Source organism: Heptranchias perlo, chromosome 3, assembly GCF_035084215.1.
Source record: "Heptranchias perlo isolate sHepPer1 chromosome 3, sHepPer1.hap1, whole genome shotgun sequence".
Taxonomy (NCBI): domain Eukaryota; kingdom Metazoa; phylum Chordata; class Chondrichthyes; order Hexanchiformes; family Hexanchidae; genus Heptranchias; species Heptranchias perlo.
This window is the reverse complement of record NC_090327.1, coordinates 50,301,910-50,323,421: the sequence shown is the minus strand read 5'-3', so window position 1 is coordinate 50,323,421 and position 21,512 is coordinate 50,301,910. Positions and strand designations below refer to the sequence as shown.

General features: G+C 42.5%; 1 protein-coding gene across 3 annotated transcripts in view; it reads left to right on the top strand.

Annotated features, from left to right (window-relative positions):
• The window catches only part of si:dkey-181m9.8 (E3 ubiquitin-protein ligase RNF31), a 56,021-nt gene extending 34,775 nt beyond the window's left edge, over nucleotides 1–21,246 (top strand). For 2 of the 3 annotated variants that reach the window (XM_067975423.1, XM_067975413.1), the window contains 6 exons: nucleotides 73–191; nucleotides 10,162–10,275; nucleotides 10,788–10,845; nucleotides 11,544–11,640; nucleotides 13,612–13,780; nucleotides 19,571–21,245. In XM_067975423.1, the coding sequence (XP_067831524.1) occupies nucleotides 73–191; nucleotides 10,162–10,275; nucleotides 10,788–10,845; nucleotides 11,544–11,640; nucleotides 13,612–13,780; nucleotides 19,571–19,651 (638 nt within the window). In that variant the 3' untranslated portion in view covers nucleotides 19,652–21,245. Of the gene's footprint in view, nucleotides 1–72; nucleotides 192–10,161; nucleotides 10,276–10,787; nucleotides 10,846–11,543; nucleotides 11,641–13,611; nucleotides 13,781–19,570 lie in introns of all 3 variants that reach the window. The other variant, XM_067975405.1, reaches the window with a different exon arrangement.
• Nucleotides 21,247–21,512: the final 266 nt, after the last annotated feature.

The window sequence follows — 21,512 nt, the reverse complement described above, 5'->3', positions numbered from 1 at the left end:
TATTTTCAGACATTTTTGGCCTGCGGTGTGAGTTCTTATTCTCTTTCATTGTATATTTTGTGTCTGCATTAGAGTGCCCTAATTGCAGAGTTCGATTTGACCTATCCAGAGGAGGTTGTATTCATTTTAATTGCACAGAATGTCACTATCAATTCTGTGGTGGCTGTAAGAGACCCTTTAAATTTGGATCGGTAAGTTGTTACTGTCTCCAGATCCTTGAATGTGCTTTCTTTCATAAAATATTTTTGTGTTTTTATTGTGCTTTTCACTTTTATCTATAATATAAAGGTTGCTTTTTGCAGGTCCAATGTGTTAAAATTGGATAGCCATGTGGTGAAGGATAGAATACTAGAGCCTGAACTTTGGTTGTTTCCAAGCCTTTATTCATAGAGATTCCCCTTGCATACACCCTACATCCTACCTAAGCTCTCCTATAAAAAGGATACAAGTGAGTCCCCAATTGATACCCACCAACTGAATACAATTAACACTCATTGATAGAAATCATACAATTAACCCAAAGAACATTTACTAGACTTTTAGTCATTGTGATAATGAGTTGTGGATTCCTATTTGAAAACTATGTTTATTCAAAACATTTGATATTTAAGTAATGCACAACTCATGTTGTCCTATTGTAACACTTTTCTCCCTTTTTTTTCTTCTCTAACCATCTGCATTGTACCATCTCCCATTGAGGATTAACTAGTAACCTTTTCTTTTGTTAATCTAGCCTTTAAGTGCTCATTCAGATGTTTTCAAAATGTCCCAGGTTGTTGTCTTCTTTCTCTCCCTTTTTTTATTCGTTGATGGGATGTGGGTGTCGCTGGCAAGGCCAGCATTTATTGCCCATCCCTAATTGCCCTTGAGAAGGTGGTGGTGAGTCGCCGCTTTGAACCACTGCAGTCCGTGTGGTGAAGTTTCTCCCACAGTGCTGTTAGGAAAGGAGTTCCAGGATTTTGACCCAGCAACGATGAAGGAACGTAGATATATTTCTAAGTCGGGATGGTGTGTGACTTGGAGGGGAACGTGCAAGTGGTGTTGTTCCCATGTGCCTGCTGCTCTTGTCCTTCTAGGTGGTCGAGGTCGCAGGTTTGGGAGGTGCTGTCGAAGAAGCCTTGGGGAGTTGCTGCAGTGCATCCTGTGGATGGTACACACTGCAGCCACTGTGCGCCGGTGGTGAAGGGAGTGAATATTTAGGGTGGTGGATGGGGTGCCAATCAAGCGGGCTGCTTTGTCCTGGATGGTGTCGAGCTTTTTGAGTGTTGTTGGAGCTGCACTCATCCAGGCAAGTGGAGAGTATTCCATCACACTCCTGACTTGTGCCTTGCAGATGGTGGAAAGGCTTTGGGGAGTCAGGAGGTGAGTCACTCACCGCAGAATACCCAGCCTCTGACCTGCTCTTGTAGCCACAGTATTTATATGACTGGTCCAGTTAAGTTTCTGGTCAATGGAGACCCCCAGGATGTTGATGGTGGGGGATTCGGCGATGGTAATGCCGTTGAATGTCAAGGGGAGGTGGTTAGATTCTCTCTTGTTGGAGATGGTCATTGCCTGGCACTTGTCTGGCGCGAATGTTACTTGCCGCTTATGAGCCCGAGTCTGGATGTTGTCCAGGTCTTGCTGCATGCGGGCTCGGACTGCTTCATTATTTGAGGGGTTGCGAATGGAACTGAACACTGTGAAATCATCAGCAAACATCCCCATTTCTGACCTTATGATGGAGGGAAGGTCATTGATGAAGCAGCTGAAGATGGTTGGGCCTAGGACACTGCCGTGAAGAACTCCTGCAGCAATGTCCTGGGGCTGAGATGATTGGCCTCCAACAACCACTACCATCTTCCTTTGTGCTAGGTATGACTCCAGCCACTGGAGAGTTTTCCCCCTGATTCCCATTGACTTCAATTTTACTAGGGCTCCTTGGTGCCACACTCGGTCAAATGCTGCCTTGATGTCAAGGGCAGTCATTCTCACCTCACCTCTGGAATTCAGCTCTTTTGTCCATGTTTGGACCAAGGCTGTAATGAGGTCTGGAGCCGAGTGGTCCTGGCGGAACCCAAACTTGGCATCGGTGAGCAGGTTATTGGTGAGTAAGTGTCCTTTGATAGCACTGTCGATGACACCTTCCATCACTTTGCTGATGATTGAGAGTAGACTGATGGGGCGGTAATTGGCCGGATTGGATTTGTCCTGCTTTTTGTGGACAGGACATACCTGGGCAATTTTCCACATTATCGGGTAGATGCCAGTGTTGTAGCTGTACTGGAACAGCTTGGCTAGTGGCGCAGCTAGTTCTGGAGCAAAAGTCTTCACCACTACAGCTGGGATGCTGTTGGGGCCCATAGCCTTTGCTGTATCCAGTGCACTCAGCCGTTTCTTGATATCACGTGGAGTGAATCATATTGGCTGAAGACTGGCTTCCGTGATGGTGGGGATATCGGGAGGAGGCCGAGATGGATCATCCACTCGGCACTTCTGGCTGAAGATGGTTGCAAATGCTTCAGCCTTGTCCTTTGCACTCACGTGCTGGACTCCGCCATAATTGAGGATGGGGATGTTTGCAGAACCTCCTCCTCCCGTTAGTTGATTAATTGTCCACCACCATTCACGACTGGATGTGGCAGGACTGCAGAGTTTTGATCTGATCCGTTGGTTGTGGAATCGCTTAGCACTGTCTATAGCATGTTGCTTCCGCTGTTTAGTATGCATGTAGTCCTGAGTTGTAGCTTTACCAGGTTGGCACCTCCATTTTTAGGTGCACCTGGTGCTGCTCCTGGCATGCTCTTCTACACTCCTCATTGAACCAGGGTTGATCCCCTGGCTTGTTGGTAATGGTAGAGTGAAGAATATGCCGGGCCATGAGGTTATAGAACATGCTGGGATACAAATCTGCTGCTGCTGATGGCCCACAGCACCTCATGGATGCCCAGTTTTGAGCTGCTAGATCTGTTCTGAATCTATCCCATTTAGCACGGTGGTAGTGCCACACAACACGTTGGATGGTATCCTCAGTGCGAAGACGGGACTTCGTCTCCACGAGGACTGTGCGGTGGTCACTCCTACCAATACTGTCATGGACAGATGCATTTGCGACAGGTAGATTGGTGAGGACGAGGTCAAGTAGGTTTTTCCCTCGTGTTGGTTCGCTCACCACCTGCTGCAGGCCCAGTCTGGCAGCTATGTCTTTCAGGACTCGGCCAGCAGTGGTGCTACCGAGCCACTCTTGGTGATGGACATTGAATCCCCCACCCAGAGTACATTCTGTGCCCTTGCTACCCTCAGTGCTTCCTCCAAGTGGTGTTCAACGTGGAGGAGGACTGATTCAGCAGCTAAGGGAGGGCGGTAGGTGGTAATCAGCAGGAGGTTTCCTTGCCCATGTTTGACCTGATGCCAAGAGATTTTATGGGGTCCGGAGTCAATGTTGAGGACTCCCAGGGCCACTCCCTCCTGTCTGTATATCACTGTACCGCCACCTCTGGTGGGTGTGTCCTGCTGGTGGGACAGGACATACCCAGGGATGGTGATGGAAGAGTCTGGGATGTTGGCTGAAAGGTATGATTCTGTGAGTATGGCTATGTCAGGCTGTTGCTTGACTGGTCTTGGGACATTGGGACATAGGAACATAGGAACAGGAGTAGGCCATTCAGCCCCTCGTGCCTGCTCCGCCATTTGATAAGATCATGGCTGATCTGCGATCTAACTCCATATACCTGCCTTTGGCCCATATCCCTTAATACCTTTGGTTGCCAAAAAGCTATCTATCTCACATTTAAATTTAGCAATTGAGCTAGTATCAATTGCCGTTTGCGGAAGAGAGTTCCAAACTTCTACAACCCTTTGTGTATCGACATGTTTGCTAATCTCGCTCCTGAAAGGTCTGGCTCTAATTTTTAGACTGTGCCCCCTACTCCTAAAATCCCCAACCAGCGGAAATAGTTCCTCTCTATCCACCCTATCTGTTCCCCTTAATATCTTATAAACTTCGATCAGATCACCCCTTAACCTTCGAAACTCCAGAGAATACAACCCCAATTTGTGTAATCTCTCCTCGTAACTTAACCCTTGAAGTCCATGTATCGTTCTAGTAAACCTATGCTGCACTCCCTCCAAGGCCAATATGTCCTTCCGAAGGTGCGGTGCCCAGAACTGCTCACAGTACTCCAGGTGCGGTCTAACCAGGGTTTTGTGGAGCTGCAGCATAACTTCTGCCCCCTTGTACTCCAGTCCTCTGGATATCAAGGCCAGCATTCCATTAGCCTTCTTGATTATTTTCTGCACCTGTTCATAACACTTCAATGATCTATGCACCTGAACCCCTGAGTCCCTTTGGACATCCACTGTTTTTAACTTTTTACCATTTAGAAAGTACCCTGTTCTATCCTTTTTTGATCCAAAGTGGATGACCTCACATTTGTCTACATTGAATTCCATTTGCCACAGTTTTGCCCATTCACCTAATCTATCAATATCGCTTTGTAATTTTATGTTTTCATCTACACTGCTTACAATGCCACCAATGTTTGTGTCATCGGCAAACTTAGATATGAGACTTTCTATTCCTTCATCTAAGTCGTTAATAAATATTGTGAATAATTGAGGCCCCAAGACAGATCCCTGCGGGACTCCACTAGTCACATCATGCCAATGTGAGTACCTTCCCATTATCCCTACTCTCTGTCGCCTTTCGCTCAGCCAATTTCCTAACCAAGTCCGTACTTTTCCCTCGATTCCATGGGCTTCTATCTTAGCTAACAGTCTCTTATATGGGACCATATTAAATGCCTTATCAATTTTGGCACAAGTCCCCAGATGTTAGTGAGGAGGGCTTTGCAGGGTCGACTAGGCTTGGTTTGCCTTTGTCGTGTCCGGTGCCTAGTGGTCCGATGCCGGGTGGTCCCTCCGGTTTTAATCTTATGACTTAGCGAGATTTTACAACTGAGTGGCTTGCTAGGCCATTTAATAGGGCAGTTAAGAATCAACCACGTTGCTGTGGGTCTGGAGTCACATATAGGCTAGACCAGGTAAGGACGGCAGGTTTCCTTCCCTAAAGGGCATTAGTGAACCAGATGGGTTTTTACGACAATCCGGTAGTTTCATGGCCACCATTACTGATACTAGTATTTTAATTCCGGATTTTATTTAATTAATTGAATTTAAATTCCCCAGCTGCCCTGGCAGGATTTGAACTTATGATTCCAGACTACTAGTCCAGGCCTCTCTGCTATATGATGATATACTAATGTGGGGAAGCAGAGCGTGTTCGTTATCTTGTATTATTACGCAAAGATATGTTGCACTGATTGAACTAAGTCAATCTGATCGTGACTGCTGTTCGGTATGTTCACTTGCTGTGAAATAAAGCAGGTCTCAGCAAAGTATTTTCTTGGTCCCCCTTCGAAGAGATTGAAGAAGCATGCCTGCAAAAGATATGAGTATACATTTCAGATCACATGGGGTTTCTGTTGTCACACTCCCAGGTTACACTGTTGTATGGTTAGATACTGGGCAGTATAAGCACATGCCTAAACACAAGGCGTTCAGACCATTTACAGGAGTGACTAGCATCGCTGTACCCGAGAGAGTATCCAAGGCAAGACCCCGAATTTGTAGCAAAGGCCATTTGGCTCATGTTAGTTCATCCATCTGGAAAAACTCTAAAGCTCCCTCCCCCATTGTAGCATCCAGTTGTTTCTTGAATGATTCTATGTTTTTTGCTTTCACTGCTGTATCTAGAAGTCCAAACCATTTAATTATCACTCTTTGAAGACTTCCTGACATCATTCGTAAATTTGCCTTTTACTAGTTTGGCTGGATGGTATTAAGCTTCTTGAATGTTGTGGCTGCACGCATCCAGCCAAGTGGTGAGTAATCAGTCATGTTCTTCCTGTAAATGGTGGAAGGGCTGTGAGAGGTCAGGAGGTGAGCCATTCATTGCAGAGTACAAAGCCTCTGTCCTGCTCTTATAACTGTGATGTTGATATGGCTGGTCCATTTAAGCTTCTGGTCAGTGGTGACCCCTCAGATGTTGATGGTGGGGACTGCGGCAATGGCGCTGCCGTAAAAGGTCAGAGAGAGATCACTGGGCTTTCTCTTGTTCAAGATGTGGCATAAATGTTACCTGCATTTGTCAGCCCAAGGCCTGGATATTCTCCAAGTCCTGCTGTAGGTAGGCATGGACTGCTTCATTATCAGAGGAATTGTGAATGGAGATGAACAATCTGGAATCGTTAGCAAACAGCCCTACTCCTGACCTAATGATGAAAGGAAGGTCATTGATGAAACAGTCAAAGATGATTGGGTCGAGGACACTTCCCTGAGGGATTCTAATGATGTTCTGGGACTGTGATGTTTGACCTCTGATAGCCACAACATTCTTCCTTTGTGTCAGGCATGACTGCACCCACTGCAGGGTTTTCCTTTTGACCCTCGTTGACCTCTGTTTTGCATAAGGCTTCTTGATGTCATATTTGGTTGACCTTTTTTAGAAAGTTCAACTCTACGGCTAGAATGGCGAGCCCACACCCCAATGGAACAACAGTGTGGTGCTCTGATACTTCTAGCTTCCTGTGGGGCGAATGCCCAGGGAGTACTGTAAATGGCACAGGTGCCTGCCCCTTTTACGTAAATGATCCCAATCCCCCAAGGATGCTACAACTTTATTTCCTGTATATTGTCTGAGTCACTCAGATACCAGGTCAAGATGAGCACCGCCTCGAGTGGATCATGACGTCGTCATGCTTTACATTAGAATCATAGAAAGGTCACAGAACGGAAGGAGACTATTCAGCCCATCAAATCCGCGCAGGCTATATGTAAGAGCAATCCAGCTAGTCCCACTCCCCCGTCCTATCCCCGTAACCCTGCACATTTTTTCCTTTCAAGTACTTATCTAGTTCCCTTTTGAAAGCCATGATTGAATCTGCCTCCACCGCCCCGTGGGGAAGTGCATTCTAAATCCTAACCACTCGCTGTGTAAAATCACCTTAATCTATGTTCTCTGGTTCTTGACCCTTCTGCCAATGGGAACAGTTTCTCTCTATCTACTCTGTTTAGACCCTTCATGATTTTGAACATTTCTATTAAATCTCCTTCTCTGCTCTATCCACGTAACTAAAGTCCCCCATCCCTGGAATCAACCTATCAATCACTCTGTTCCTGTACCCCTTTTAGAGTTGTGCCCTCTAGTTTATATTGTCTCTCCTTTTTCTTCCTATTGAAATATATCACTTTGAATTTTTCTGCTTTAAATTTCATCTGCCACGTGTCCGCCCATGCCACCAGCCTGTCTATATCCTCTTGAAGTCTATCACTATCCTCCTCACTGTTTACTACCCTTCCAAGTTTTGTGTCATCTGCAAATTTTGAAATTGTGCCCGGTACACCCAAGTCCAAGTCATTAATATATATCAAGAAAAGCAGTGGTCCCAGCACTGACCCCTGGTGAACAGCACTGTACACCTCCCTCTGTTCGAATAACAACCGTTCACCACTACTCTCTGTTTCCTGTCACTTAGCCAATTCTGTACCCATGTTGCTACTGTCCCCTTTATTCCATGGGCCACAATCTTGATGATAAGCCTACCATGCGGCACTTTATCAAACGCCTTTTGAAAGTACATATACACCACAACAACTGCATTGCCCTCATCTACCCTCTCTATTACCTCATCAAAAAACTCTAACAGGTTAGTTAAACACGATTTGCCTTTAACAAATCCGTGCTGGCTTTCTCTAATCAATCCACCCTCGTCCAAGGGACTGTTAATTCTGTCCCGGATTATCGTTTCTAAAAATCTCCCCACCACTGAAGTTAAACTGACTGGCCTGTAGTTGCTGGGTTTATCCTTACACCCTTTTTTGAAGAAAGGTGTAACATTTGCAATTCTCCAGTCCTCTGGCACCATCCCCGTATCTGCGGATGTTTGGAAGATTGTGGCCAGTACCTCCGCAATTTCCACCCTTACTTCCCTCAGCAAGCTAGCATGCATCCCATCCGGACCGGGTGACTTATCTACTTAAAGCACAGCTAGTCTTTCTAGGAGCTCTTCTGTAACCAAAGTAACCAACTCTGACTTGAAATTTTCATGTTCCTCCTATCCCTTCGTAGAGCAAGCTGTCTTCTTCCTTATGGTAATCTGGTTAGCCTGTAGCATAACCCTAGGGATAAGCTGGATTTTTTTTTCATGCAGAGATGTCTAACCAGAATAGCTTTCTCTATCACAAGGTCAGAAATGGAGATGTTTGCTGATAATTGCACAGTGTTCAGTTCCATTCGCAACCCCTTAGATAATGAAGCAGTCCGTGCCCGCATGCAGCAAGACCTGGACAACATCCAGGCTTGAGCTCATAAGTGGCAAGTAACATTCGTGCCAGGCAATGATCATCTCCACAAGAGAGAATCTAACCACCTCCCCATGACATTCAACGGCATTACCATCGCCGAATCTCCCACCATCAACATCCTGGGGGTCACCATTGACAAGAAACTTAACTGGACCAGCCATATAAATACTGTGGCTACAAGAACAGGTGAGAGGCTGGGTATTCTGCGGTGAGTGACTCACTTCCTCACTCCTCAAAGCCTTTCCACCATCTACAAGGCACAAGTCAGGAGTGTTATGGAATACTCTCCACTTGCCTGGATGAGTGCAGATCCAACAACACTCAAGAAGCTCGACACCATCCAGGACAAAGCAGTCCACTTGATTGGCACCCCATCCACCACCCTAAACATTCACTCCCTTCACCACCGGCGCTCTGTGGCTGCAGTGTGAACCATCCACGGGATGCACTACAGCAACTTGCCAAGGCTTCTTCGACAGCACCTCCCAAACCCGCGACCTCTACCACCTAGAAGGACAAGAGCAGCAGGCACATGGGAACAACACCACCTGCACGTTCCCCTTCAAGTCACACGCCATCCCAACTTGGAAATATATTGTCGTTCCTTCATCGTCGTTGGGTCAAAATCCTGGAACTCCCTTCCTAACAGCATTGTGGGAGAACCTTCACCACACGGACTGCAGCGGTTCAAGAAGGCGGCTCACTACCACCTTCTCGAGGGCAATTAGTGATGGGCAATAAATGCCGGCCTTGCCAGCGACACCCACATCCCATGAACGAATAAAACAAAAAAAAGCTCATTGTGTAACTTTCTACCTCCTGCAGGATCAATTTCATCTACCACCCATGTCTTCTGACATATAGGGCTGTGCTGCCTTCTTTTCTGTCCACTCTATCTATATGCTTATTTGTTACTATCCTCTGGAGTTAGCCAAGTTTCAGTTATTCCCACTATGTTGTCGTTCCTTACAGCCAGAATCGTCTCCAGTTCCTGCACCTTATTTCATTTTTGTATTAATTGTTATAGAATCATAGACGTTTACAACATGGAAACAGGCCCTTCGGCCCAACATGTCCATGTCGCCCAGTTTATACCACTACGCTAGTCCCAGTTGCCTGCACTTGGCCCATATCCCTCTATACCCATCTTACCCATGTAACTGTCCAAATGCTTTTTAAAAGACAAAATTGTACCCGTGTCTACTACTGTTCTGGGCGAAACCGGCATGACAGCCATTTATGCCCTCAGAGCAATAAGGGGTGGGCAATAAGAGTCAACCACATGGTATGGAACTGGAGTAGTATGTAGGTCAGACTGGCAGTTTCACTTCCCTGAAGGACATTAATGATCTATTTAGATTTTCATGATAATCTAGAAGCTTTCATGGTATTTTTTTCTGGTAACAACCCACAAATTACTAGTTATTCAGTTCAGTTTCACAACCTACCATGGTGGAATTTTAATTTGTTTAAATACATCTTGATGTAGGTAGATTTACTTTGTTTCATAATCCCCAGTGCCTGCTTTTTCTTGGCCTCTGGTTCCTGTATACAGTTGCTATGCCCAAACCCACCTTTAATATCTTCTATCCTATGATTAGTCTCCTCTGAGAACTGGCTTCCTCACAGCCTCCAGCTGAAGTATACTTCAATCAGCTAGTCCCCTTTTAATCTTGCTTCTTTTGTTGCCCCTTTTTGATTTAACTTTGTATATTTTTACTTTGTGTACTCTTTGCTAAAAGCCATATCCAGATAATAGAAACTGCTTGCTTTATATAATTATACAATAATTATTTTCAATACATTTGATTACAACAGGCTTGTGCATTCCTGAGTAACTGCCATACAAAGGGATTGCATGCACATCATCCCCGGGACTGTTTCTATCACCTCAGAGACTGGAGTGTGGAACGGCTGCAGCAGCTATTAAATGTGAGTCGTATCTAATATCTTGATGTTTTACTCTGCCTAAAGTATTGTAAATGCATTTAAAATAATTTAACAAGAGGAAACATTATCGTAGAGGGAAGACATTCAATACAGACTACTCCTTGATTTCCCTCCCAAGCTCGCCATTAGGTATGAGAGATAACATTTAGAAAACCCCTAACTGGTAGGAGCAGTAAATGGCTGATAATGAATCATGCCAGTCTAGCTACTGATCTAAGAGATTCCCCGTGGAGCCTCTTGCAGTCAGGACTCGTCAGTGAGTCAGTGGATTGCTAGTTTGCCACAACTCCACACCGCGACTTGAAGTGGAGGATCTGTATATGGGGAGAGAAGGTTTCTCAAAGGACAACATTTATCAGTATGTCCACACAGTTTTATAGTGAAAGGTGTCCCTTCTACAGTCATATTCTTCTTGAGTCATATTATACTTTATTGAATACCAAAACAGTTGGCTTTTTTTGGCACTTTCTTATGTGTGATTTCTTTTCATACAGATGGAGGGTATTTCCTTGACTGCCTTTATTACAGATACCAGTCTAGGACAGGTGGAAGGTAATTACTATTAGCTTTTAATAATGGGGGGTAGTATACTGCATAAGAATATAATTTGTATGGACATTCTGTGCACCCTTAATTTTATGTGTCCTTTGACATTAATGAGTAGCTTGCCCATGGTGTTGCTCACAGGTAGTTTAGCATAGAGAATCTTGTCTTTTTTATATATATCTATATACACACACCAGATACTGTAATATTTGACAGAAGTTAATAGTGTTCAATTTAAATCATTGCTTCCCAACCCCAATAGTGGCTCTGTGGGATTTTTTTTTAACCACAGAACAAGGGAAGTGTACAGAAAAAGGAAAAATCACTTTTTAAAATTTTTATGAAATCATATTTTAAGATTAGACAGATGGCTACCCAGCAATACAGATATTGTTGCACTGAATAGTGTGATACCAATATTTTCAATTCTAACAGAGAAACATTTTTGGACATATGACATTTTGTGATGATCTAGATTTACATGTAAATGATAACTCTATACTTGTCTGCTTCACATAAATCCATAATACAGAATGAACTTTTTTGTGTGAAATGAAGAAAAACCCTATTTGCATTTATGCTGCATCCAATAGTAATGGGGCAATAAAATTGAATCCAACTTTTTCTGTAAATATCAACAAATGTAATCTTCACCGGTGGATTGCATAACTTTCTTCTCCATGATAAACATTGTGCTTCTTTAGGTAAATGTAAGGTAATGGAGCAGAGAGAAACCTCATGTGGTCTGAAAGATGAGCAATGTGGACACACTTCAATTAGAGGTTACTCGGGCTTCTGCAAGTAAGTGAAATGATAATCTTAGTTGACATTTCTCTGAACTTGAGTCTGCTAAAGATGGTCTGAGGCAACTATAGTACCTCCGACTTATTGAAAATAGTACTTAAAAGCTTTACAATAGTCCATTTGTGATGATTCTAATATTTGGAAATCACCAAGTCAGACCCAAAAGGTGATGGTATAGATTTTTATCTCCATGCATTATGTTTAATCTTGTATCTCAGTTGCTTACAGAGGAGACTGAATTCTGCATTCCCCCATTATTTCCTGTACAGTTGTGCCCCGGTTATCGTAATAAACTATGGGGAAACATGGCAACAATTTGCACAAACAAGGTCCCACAAATAGCAATGAGATAAATGACCAGATAATCTGTTTTAGTGATGTTGGCAGAAGGATATATATTGGCCAGGAAACCAGAAGAAGTAGTGCCGTGAGCTCTTTTATATCCATTTGAGAAGGCATATGGGGCCTCGGTTTAACATCTCATCCAAAAGATGACACCTCTTGACAGTGCAGCACTCCTTCAGTCCTGCACTGAAGTGTCAGCCTAGATTATGTGCTCGTCTCTAGAGTAAGCTTGAATCCAAGACCTTCTGACTTAGAGGCGAGAAAGCTACCACTGAGCCACGGCTGACACCTGTCTATTTCTAAGTACCCAGGTTTGACTGTCATTGAAAGATATGAGGTTCATCCCTGAGAGTCACTATGCAGCTTGAAATTGAATTTTGACAGTGCCCACTAATCATCTCACCATACTTATGAGCACTGAATGCAGGAACAAATTTTCTAATTCACCTCCTGTGTGCCCCAAGTCTCCACCCTTGGTCCCCTCCAATTCTTCAGTTACATGCAACCACTCAGCGACATTATTCACAAGCATGAGGTCAGTTTCCACTTGTATACTGGTGACATCCAACTCTATCTCTGCACCAAAAACATGGAGTCCAAGGCTGTTTCTGTACTGTCCAACTCCCTGTCTGACACAATGCTGGGGTGCGCCATTTTGTTAACAAACTGAAGTCATCCCTTTTGACTCCTGACAACATTAACTTTCCAAGCTGGCTGCTCAGGTTAAATTTGATGGTGTGCAACCAGTGTTCTGTTCAGTGCTGAGATATTTTTGCCCCATGTCTCATTTGTTATGTTTACTGCCACTTTCTACTTTCCAAACATGACCTATGTGAACTCATGACTCTTTTTATCTTCCCCTACTACCACTGTTCCTAATCATCTTGAGGATTGAGTTCTTGAATACCTTCTTTGCTGTGCTCTGCTATCCACAACCTCAGGTAATTCAGAGCATTGCAGCACGATTCCTGTCCTTGCAAAGCATCACTAAGTCCCTGTGCCTCAGCAAATCAATTTGTAGGATCTCCTTCTTCACTTCATCACATCAGAATGATATTTTCCAGCCATATGCCCCAGCCCACAGCCTCCACTCCTCTAACTCTGGATTACAGCTTTTTCCCTACTCATCAACGCCTTATCCTTCAGTCATTATATCCCTTTATTTTGGAATACTTTTCCAAAATCAGTTCATCTAGCCACTTCTTTTCTCATCTTCAAAGGACTCTTTAAAACCAATCTCTTCAAGGTTTGCTCCTTAATCTCTCCTCTCCGTTCAGTATCCACCTCACCCCTTGTAAAGCACTGAGATGTTTATGTTGCTGCTGTTATCATAATCATTGTCTCAAAACATCCTGTTTTTAAAATGTAAAACTATTCTTGCAATTAATTTTAACGTAGAAATGCTTGCATTTTATTTTTAATGAACAGTATTTACTTTCTTAAACTGATACCTAACCAAAATAAGACTGGCCAAGTTTTTCACCATGAGATATTTTTTGTTTAAACAAAATATTGCAAATCGAATTTGACAGTTGAAAACCGCACTTGGGAAAAATATAAAGACTTATTAATAAATGTGTCCAAAGACTTTTATTTGACACAGCGCTCTCATCTTCATTTCAGAATCCATTATAAACAGTGTTTGGTGGAACTCATTAATAAAAATTCTTTGGACCCAGCTGTACTATACAGCAAGAAGGAAATGTTAATGGAACTACAACGCTGGGGTATCACTATCCCTAACCAGCATGTGAATGAACTAGAAGAACAATTTATACAAAGACTAAGAAATGTAAGTTATCAAAAATCTCCAAAGAAAATGATCTCCTGTGTACAATTAAATGCATTAGCTATTAATATATTACATACCCAAAATTCAGTCAGCCAATTCAGTACCAATGATCAAAATCAAATTGTGTTTCTGACTGTATCTTTCTATTTTGCTGGCTCTCTGTTATCTTTGCACTCAACCATCGTTCCTATGCAGTAATACACCAGTTATTTAGTTTCTTTTTTGTTACTCACTTTTCTTTTCCTCACTTTTGTTTTTACTTGTACTAACTTTCTTTCCCTCTTCTGACTTCCCTTTCAGTTTCTTTTTGGCTTTGGGGTTGTGGATTGGCTGCTATTAGAAGCTGCTATTAGACACATTGGCACCATGCATTTCTCGCCCCAGATAACACCTTCCACTGCTCGTATTGTTTTTCTTCCTCCGACTTCTCTTCTCAAGAAAGTGATAATTCGTCTGGATCTGTTGCTAAAAACTCTGTTATTTTGCCTTTGACCATTATTCACATGAGCCTAGACAGTGAGTATTAGCAGGCTTTTTGACAACAGAAACCATTATCATCAACAACTTGCATTTAAATAGCGTCTTTAATGTAGTAAAATGTCCCACAGCGTTTCACAGGAGCGTTATCGAACAAAATTTGACACCGAGCCACATGAGATATTAGGACAGGTCACCAAAAGCTTGGTCAAAGAGGTAGGTTTTAAGGAGCATCTTGAAGGAGGAGAGAGAAGTGGATTGGTTTAGGGAGGAAATTCCAAAGCTTAGGGCCTTGGCAGCTGAAGGCACGGTCACCAATGGTGGAGCGATTAAAATCGGGGATGCGCAAGAGGCAAGAAATAGAGGAGCGCAGAGATCTTGGAGGGTTGTAGAACTGGAGGAGGACACTGAGATAGGGAGAGGCAAGGCCATGGAGAGATTTGAAAACAAGAACCGAGCCTGATCCTGTTTTAGTTTTAGTTCCCACATACATGCATTTTTCAGCAGAATCACAGGATACTGTTTAAAAAAAATGGCTAACCCTGGCTGACCTATTTTCTTCCTATCTCAGGTACACTGAACTCAATTGTAATAGATCAAATTCTCCCTGACTGAGATTTGTTAATTCAGCATAAACCAAGAGTCAAATCAGGAACCAAGAAGCAAAATACTGAAGATGCTGGAAATCGGAAACAAAAACAGAAAATGCTGGAAACACCCAGCAAGTGAGGCAGCATCTGTGGCGAAAGGAGAAAAGTTAATGTTTTAGGTATGACCCTTTGTCTGAACTCCTTGAGGCCTGAGGAAGGATTATACCTTAAACATTAACTTTTTCTCTTTCTTCACAGATGCTGCCTGACCTGCTGAGTGTTTGCAGCATTTTCTGTTTTTGTTTCAGTCAAACCTGGGACCTGGTTGATTGGTTCCAATCCTGTCTGTCTCATTATAGTCAGCAAATCTCCAGAAATAATACTCCTCCTCCTACCCCTGCATGGTCACTTTCGGAGTATGGGAAGGTTCCTTCCTTGGTTCCTTTTCCTGATTTACATGTTGCACCTTTTTGAATTTCCTCATGGCCAACAACATACTTGGGGCAGAAGTCTGGCAGAAGTTGACTAGCGGGCCCAGATAATGCTGGATCCCCACTCCAAAGATCATAGCCAGGAGATTTTCCCGGGGGCAGATGGAAATACTGTCTGTTCCATGGAGATCTGGTGTGCTAGAGGAAGGGTGGATAGCTTCACCTGCCAGATTCCCTGCTGTTCACTCTTCCTGTGCACCTGAGGTACTGCACATTGGCAAAATACAGGCCTACAGTAACTGTGAACGATAGAAATGGGGCTTAAGGGCCTGGGCCTTGGCTTGCAGCACTCCTGAAGTTTGAATATAGATGCATTGAAGTCAGTCGTCTGCTAAAGAGAGCCGATTCAAAAATCACCAGACCTTTGTAGCCAGTCGTAGGAACATAGGACATAGGAACAGGAGTAGGCCATTCAGCCCCTCGTGCCTGCTCCGCCATTTGATAAGATCATGGCTGATCTGCGATCTAACTTCATATGCCTGTCTTTGGCCCATATCCCTTAATACCTTTGGTTGCCAAAAAGCTATCTATTTCAGATTTAAATTTAGCAATTGAGCTAGTATCAATTGCCGTTTGCGGAAGAGAGTTCCAAACTTCTACCACCCTTTGTGTGTAGAAATGTTTTCTAATCTCGCTCCTGAAAGGTCTGGTTCTAATTTTTAGACTGTGCCCCCTATTCCTAGAATCCCCAACCAGCGGAAATAGTTCCTCTCTATCGACCCTATCTGTTTCCCTTAATATCTTATAAACTTCGATCAGATCACCCCTTAACCTTCGAAACTCCAGAGAATACAACCCCAATTTGTGTAAACTCTCCTCGTAAATTAACCCTTGAAGTCCAGGTATCATTCTAATAAACCTACGCTGCACTACCTCAAAGGCCAATATGTCCTTCCGAAGGTGCGGTGCCCAGAACTGCTCGCAGTACTCCAGGTGCGGTCTAACCAGGGTTTTGTATAGCTGCAGCATAACTTCTGCCCCCTTGTACTCCAGTCCTCGAAATATAAAGGCCAGCATTCCATTTGCCTTATTGATTATTTTCTGTACCTGTTCATGACACTTCAATGATCTGTGTACCTGAACCCCTAAGTCCGTTTGGTCATTCACTGTTTTTAAATTTTTACCATTTAGAAAGTACCCTGTTCTATCCTTTTTTGATCCAAAGTGGATGACCTCACATTTGTCTACATCGAATTCCATTTGCCACAGTTTTGCCCATTTACCTAATCTATCAATATCGCTTTGTAATTTTATGTTTTCATCTACACTGCTTACAATGCCACCAATGTTTGTGTCATCGGCAAAGTTAGATATGAGACTTTCTATGCCTTCATCTAAGTCGTTAATAAATATTGTGAATAATTGAGGCCCCAAGACAGATCCCTGCGTGACTCCACTAGTCACATCCTGCCAATGTGAGTACCTTCCCATTATCCCTACTCTCTGTCGCCTTTCGCTCAGCCAATTTCCTAACCAAGTCCGTACTTTTCCATGGGCTTCTATCTTAGCTAACAGTCTCTTATGTGGGACCTTATCAAATGCCTTCAGGAAGTCCATATAAATAACATCCATTGACATTCCCCTGTCCACTACTTTAGTCACCTCTTCAAAAAATTCAATCAGGTTTGTCAGGCACGACCTACCTTTCACAAATCCATGCTGGCTCTCTCTGATTAACTGAAAATTCTCGGTGTTCAGTCACCCTATCCTTAATTATAGACTCCAGCATTTTCCCCACAACAGATGTTAGTCTAACTGGTCTATAATTCCCCGGTTTCCCTCTCCCTCCTTTCTTAAAAAGCAGAGTGATGTGCAATTTTCCAATCTAGAGGGACAGTTCCTGAATCTAGAGAACTTTGAAAGATTATAGTTAGGGCATCTGCAATCTGCTCACCTACTTCCTTTAAAACCCTAGGATGGAAACCATCTGGTCCTGGGGATTTGTCACTCTTTAATGCTATTATTTTCTTCATTACTGTTGCTTTACTTATGTTAATTTTATTGAGTCCCTGTCCCCGATTCAATTTTAGTTTTCTTGGGATTTCTGGCATGCTATCCTCTTTTTCGACTGTAAATACTGACGCAAAGTAATTGTTCAACATGTCCGCCATTTCCCCATTGTCAATGACAATATCCCCACTTTCAGTTTTTAAGGGGCCAACACTGCTCCTGACCACCCTCTTTTTCCGAATGTAACTATAAAAGTTCTTCGTGTTGGTTTTGATATCCCTTGCAAGTTTCTTTTCATACTCTCTTTTTGTAGCTCTTACAATCTGTTTTGTGACCCTTTGTTGATCTTTGTATCTTTCCCATTCGCCAGGATCTGTGCCATTTTTTGCCTTTTTGTATGCCCTTTCCTTATGTCTTATACTTTCCCTTACCTCTTTAGTTGTCCATGGCTGTTTTTTTTGGCGAGTAGAGTTCTTGCCCCTCAGGGGTATAAACCGGTTCTGTATCTCGTTAAATGTTTCTTTAAACATTTCCCACTGATCATCAGTCGTTTTATCCATTAACAGATTTGCCCAGTTTACTGTGGACACTCTCTGTCTCATCCCATTGAAGTCGGCCTTACCCAAGTCTAGAATCTTAGCAGCTGATTCACTTTTTTCCCTTTCAAATACTGCATTGAACTCGATCACGTTATGATCGCTATTGGATAGATGTTCACGCACAGTTAAGCTGTCAACTAAATCTGGTTCATTACTCATTACTAGTATGGCTTGCCCCCTTGTTGCCTCCAGGACATACTGCTGTAGAAAACTATCCCGGACACACTCAAGAAATTCACTACCTTTCTGACAGTTGCTAGTCTGCTTTTCCCAATCTATGTGAAGGTTAAAATCCCCCATTAAGACCACTATGCCTTTGCTACACGCTTGTCTAATCTCTGCATTTATACAATCTAGCACTTCAGAGCTGCTGCCAGGGGTCCTATACACAACTCCCACTATAGTCTTAGATCCTTTCCTGTTTCTCAATTCAACCCATAAGGTCTCTGTTGGCTGCTTACCCCTCGTTATATCCTCCTTTATCATTGAAGTGATTTCATCTCTAATCATTAAGGCTACTCCTCCCCCTCTTCCATTTTCCCTATCTCTCCTGTAGACCTTATAACCCCGGTATATTTAGTTCCCAATCCTGACCATCCTGCAGCCATGTCTCAGTAATAGCTATCAAGTCATACCCTCCAATTTGAATTTGAACCTGTAGATCATTTAATTTATTACATATACTCCGTCGGCTTCATACTGAAAGTGACTTCCCAGGAGCATATTTTGTTCCACTGCCCTCTAGTCGGTGTCCAAGGTGCACCCACACAGGAATGGGCATCTGCTTTATTCAAACTTCCTGAGCGCAGGAACTCCAGCAGGGTCAGAATCTCTCCACATCAGCAGATTGCAAGTTTTCGCAGGTCCATAGTCTCTGATAGAGCAACACAAGTTGTGAGAATGAGTTTTCACTGCAAAATAGACTGAATCTCCTAGGATCACTCCTACTTAACTTTTCTTGGTTGGATGACCGTCCTCTCTTAGTGGGGCTATATGATGGGAAGCAGCAGTTTTAAGATTTTTTGGTAAGTAGAAGCTGATGAAGATAAGCTATGCTGCTTGACTTGCACCTATCAATTGATTGACAGCAGCTATAGATATCGACCCCAGACCGTGCATTTTATTTTTTTCACCTCATTCAATTAGCAGTGGGTGAAATATTTCTCTATTTACATCCATTCTTTTGCCATTTCAAATTAAAATTGACCAATTTAAACATTCATCCAGTGGCACTAAATCCACTGAACCAAATTAAATGTGAGTTGAAATGTAGGGTTTTGGCTATGGCTGACATAAACCGTACAACTTAAGACCAAAATAAAAATGAAGTAAAATGTAATAACTAGCCACCTTTTGTGAATTCTTTTGAATTTGGTGCAGTTCAAGTGAGCCTTTCTCCATGGAGATACAATCTTAAATGGGCCCTAGGTGATGCCTAAAAAATACTTTCTTTTTGAGTTCTTGGATGTCAGAGGAGGACATTTTGTTCAGAAGTAAACAGATTTACATAGAATTTTACAGCACAGAAACAGGCCATTTGGCCCAACAAGTCTATGGTGATGTTCATGCTCCACATGAGCCGCCTCCCTTCCATTCAAGTCATGTACTGTAATGACCAGCAGCTGATTGCATGCAGTTCAGTAATGTGAAACTAACACTTGTTATCTGGTTTAATTTTAACAGAAAATAATGAATGAACTAAAGCTGGACAATCAACAAACTCTTTGCAACAAGAATTCAGGATCATTTGATTCCATCAGTTAGATGTTTAATGAGAAGTAGAAGTATCCTGTGCAGACACGGAGGGGTAGATCTGACTGTGCGGTAGTGTAAAACTGGGTGACAGCAAGTCGGCAGCCCGTTTTACATCTCCCAATTTTTACTTCCGTTGACCCACTATCACCTGTTTTACATTATCACCTGTTTTACACTATCGCACAAAATTAAGATCTATCCTAGAGACTTTAAACTTACTGTGAAAATGCTTTATTTTAAGATCACATTTATTTTTATTTGTTTTATTCACCACTTATTAATTTTGTTTAAGCACTAGTTGATCTCTTGTGGCATTGCTCACAGACAAATGATTCTCAGTTTATTTTTAACTTTTTTTTCGTTGTGGTACATGTATCTGTTTGTTTTGTGTCTGTCTCCTCTCTTGTATATGGCTTTTACACATGTTACTTTTCTGCTGAATCAATTTTGATGCCTTATCATTGTTTTGTAATGAGATAGCAACTGGCATGAGATACACAACACACACAGATGAGAAAGAAGTTGGGACTTTGGGGCTGAGACTTGGCTTCAAGGTAAGAGAATGGAGTAGCTAGTTTGGGCCTGGCACCACTTGGGCTGAGTGTAGGAGAGGAAGGGTGAGAAGAGGAGATTGGGATTTGGCATGCAATAACCTGCACCTGAAAGGATCTTAGAAGCAGGAGCAGAGCTTGTATGGGTGCCCTATACAAGTGTGTTGTAGCATTAGGGGAATGTCAGTGTGGTGGTTGGCTCTTGGGATGCCTTTTTCAGAACTCTATAATGGTGCCCAGCTGAATCAGGGAAGCTCAGGGAATGTAGCAGAACTCAAGCCCAGCCTTCAGAAAAACTTCTTGCACACATTTTTAAGAAAATAGTAGGGAAATTAATATTTTTCACAATTTAATTTTTTTAATGTTAAATGTAATTTTTAAAAGAATACTATTTAAAAGAAAATAAATTCACCCATTTGATTGTCTGCATTGTAATAAATAACCATGAGAATAATTTTACAGAAATTACAAGGCTCCATTGTCAATGCAACACCTCACCATACATGTGCTTGGTTTGGAGATGGGGCTACAACAATCAATTCTGCACCCTGAGCTCATGTGTAGCAAGGCTCCTTAACAATGGTCTAACTTCAATTTCTGCCCCTTTTCTTTATAAAGTTAACATAGGGGGTTTGAGCCGATCAGGATTGATTTGCGTCCTATAGGCACGTTAGAAATTTTGCCCATGTTCTATTGCCACGTGCCAGCTGCAAGACAACTAGAATGATTCCCAAACTAATTCTAAAATTCAGTGTTATACAAAATTAAATTAACATGGAAACTGATGCACAACACAATGAAAATTATACACAGTGAGAGCTCCAGCCACTCTGGCTAAGTGGTGTACAGTCACTGAAATAACTGGTGTCACCTTCTGCTGGTTGTCTTTCTGAGGTTTCAAACTTTTGCAGTTAAGTAAACAACTCGCTGCTTGAGTGATTTTGCACATTGTTCCCATTTAATTTATATTACCTTTTAATCAATTTGTCCTTGTAAAATATCTCATTCTAATTATTTACCACTTTTATATTTTTGAATGTTTAAAAAAAATAAAATTTTCTGTATTTTTATCCGTGTGTTAAATATCCTACTGCAGAGCTGTCCAAAATGCAGCCTGTTATATTCAGCCTGCAAAATCTAGGCTACTCCGTTCTATTTGCATTTATATTTCTTACTCATTAATTTATCCTATTTAATAATTTTTTTGGATGGGGCAGGTTAGCCTCATTAGTGTAGAATTCCTAAAGTTAAAGGCCAAGATCGGTTAATAGCCTCAGCTTGAGATAGATGCAGATTAATAAGAACTTTGTTTAAAAGTT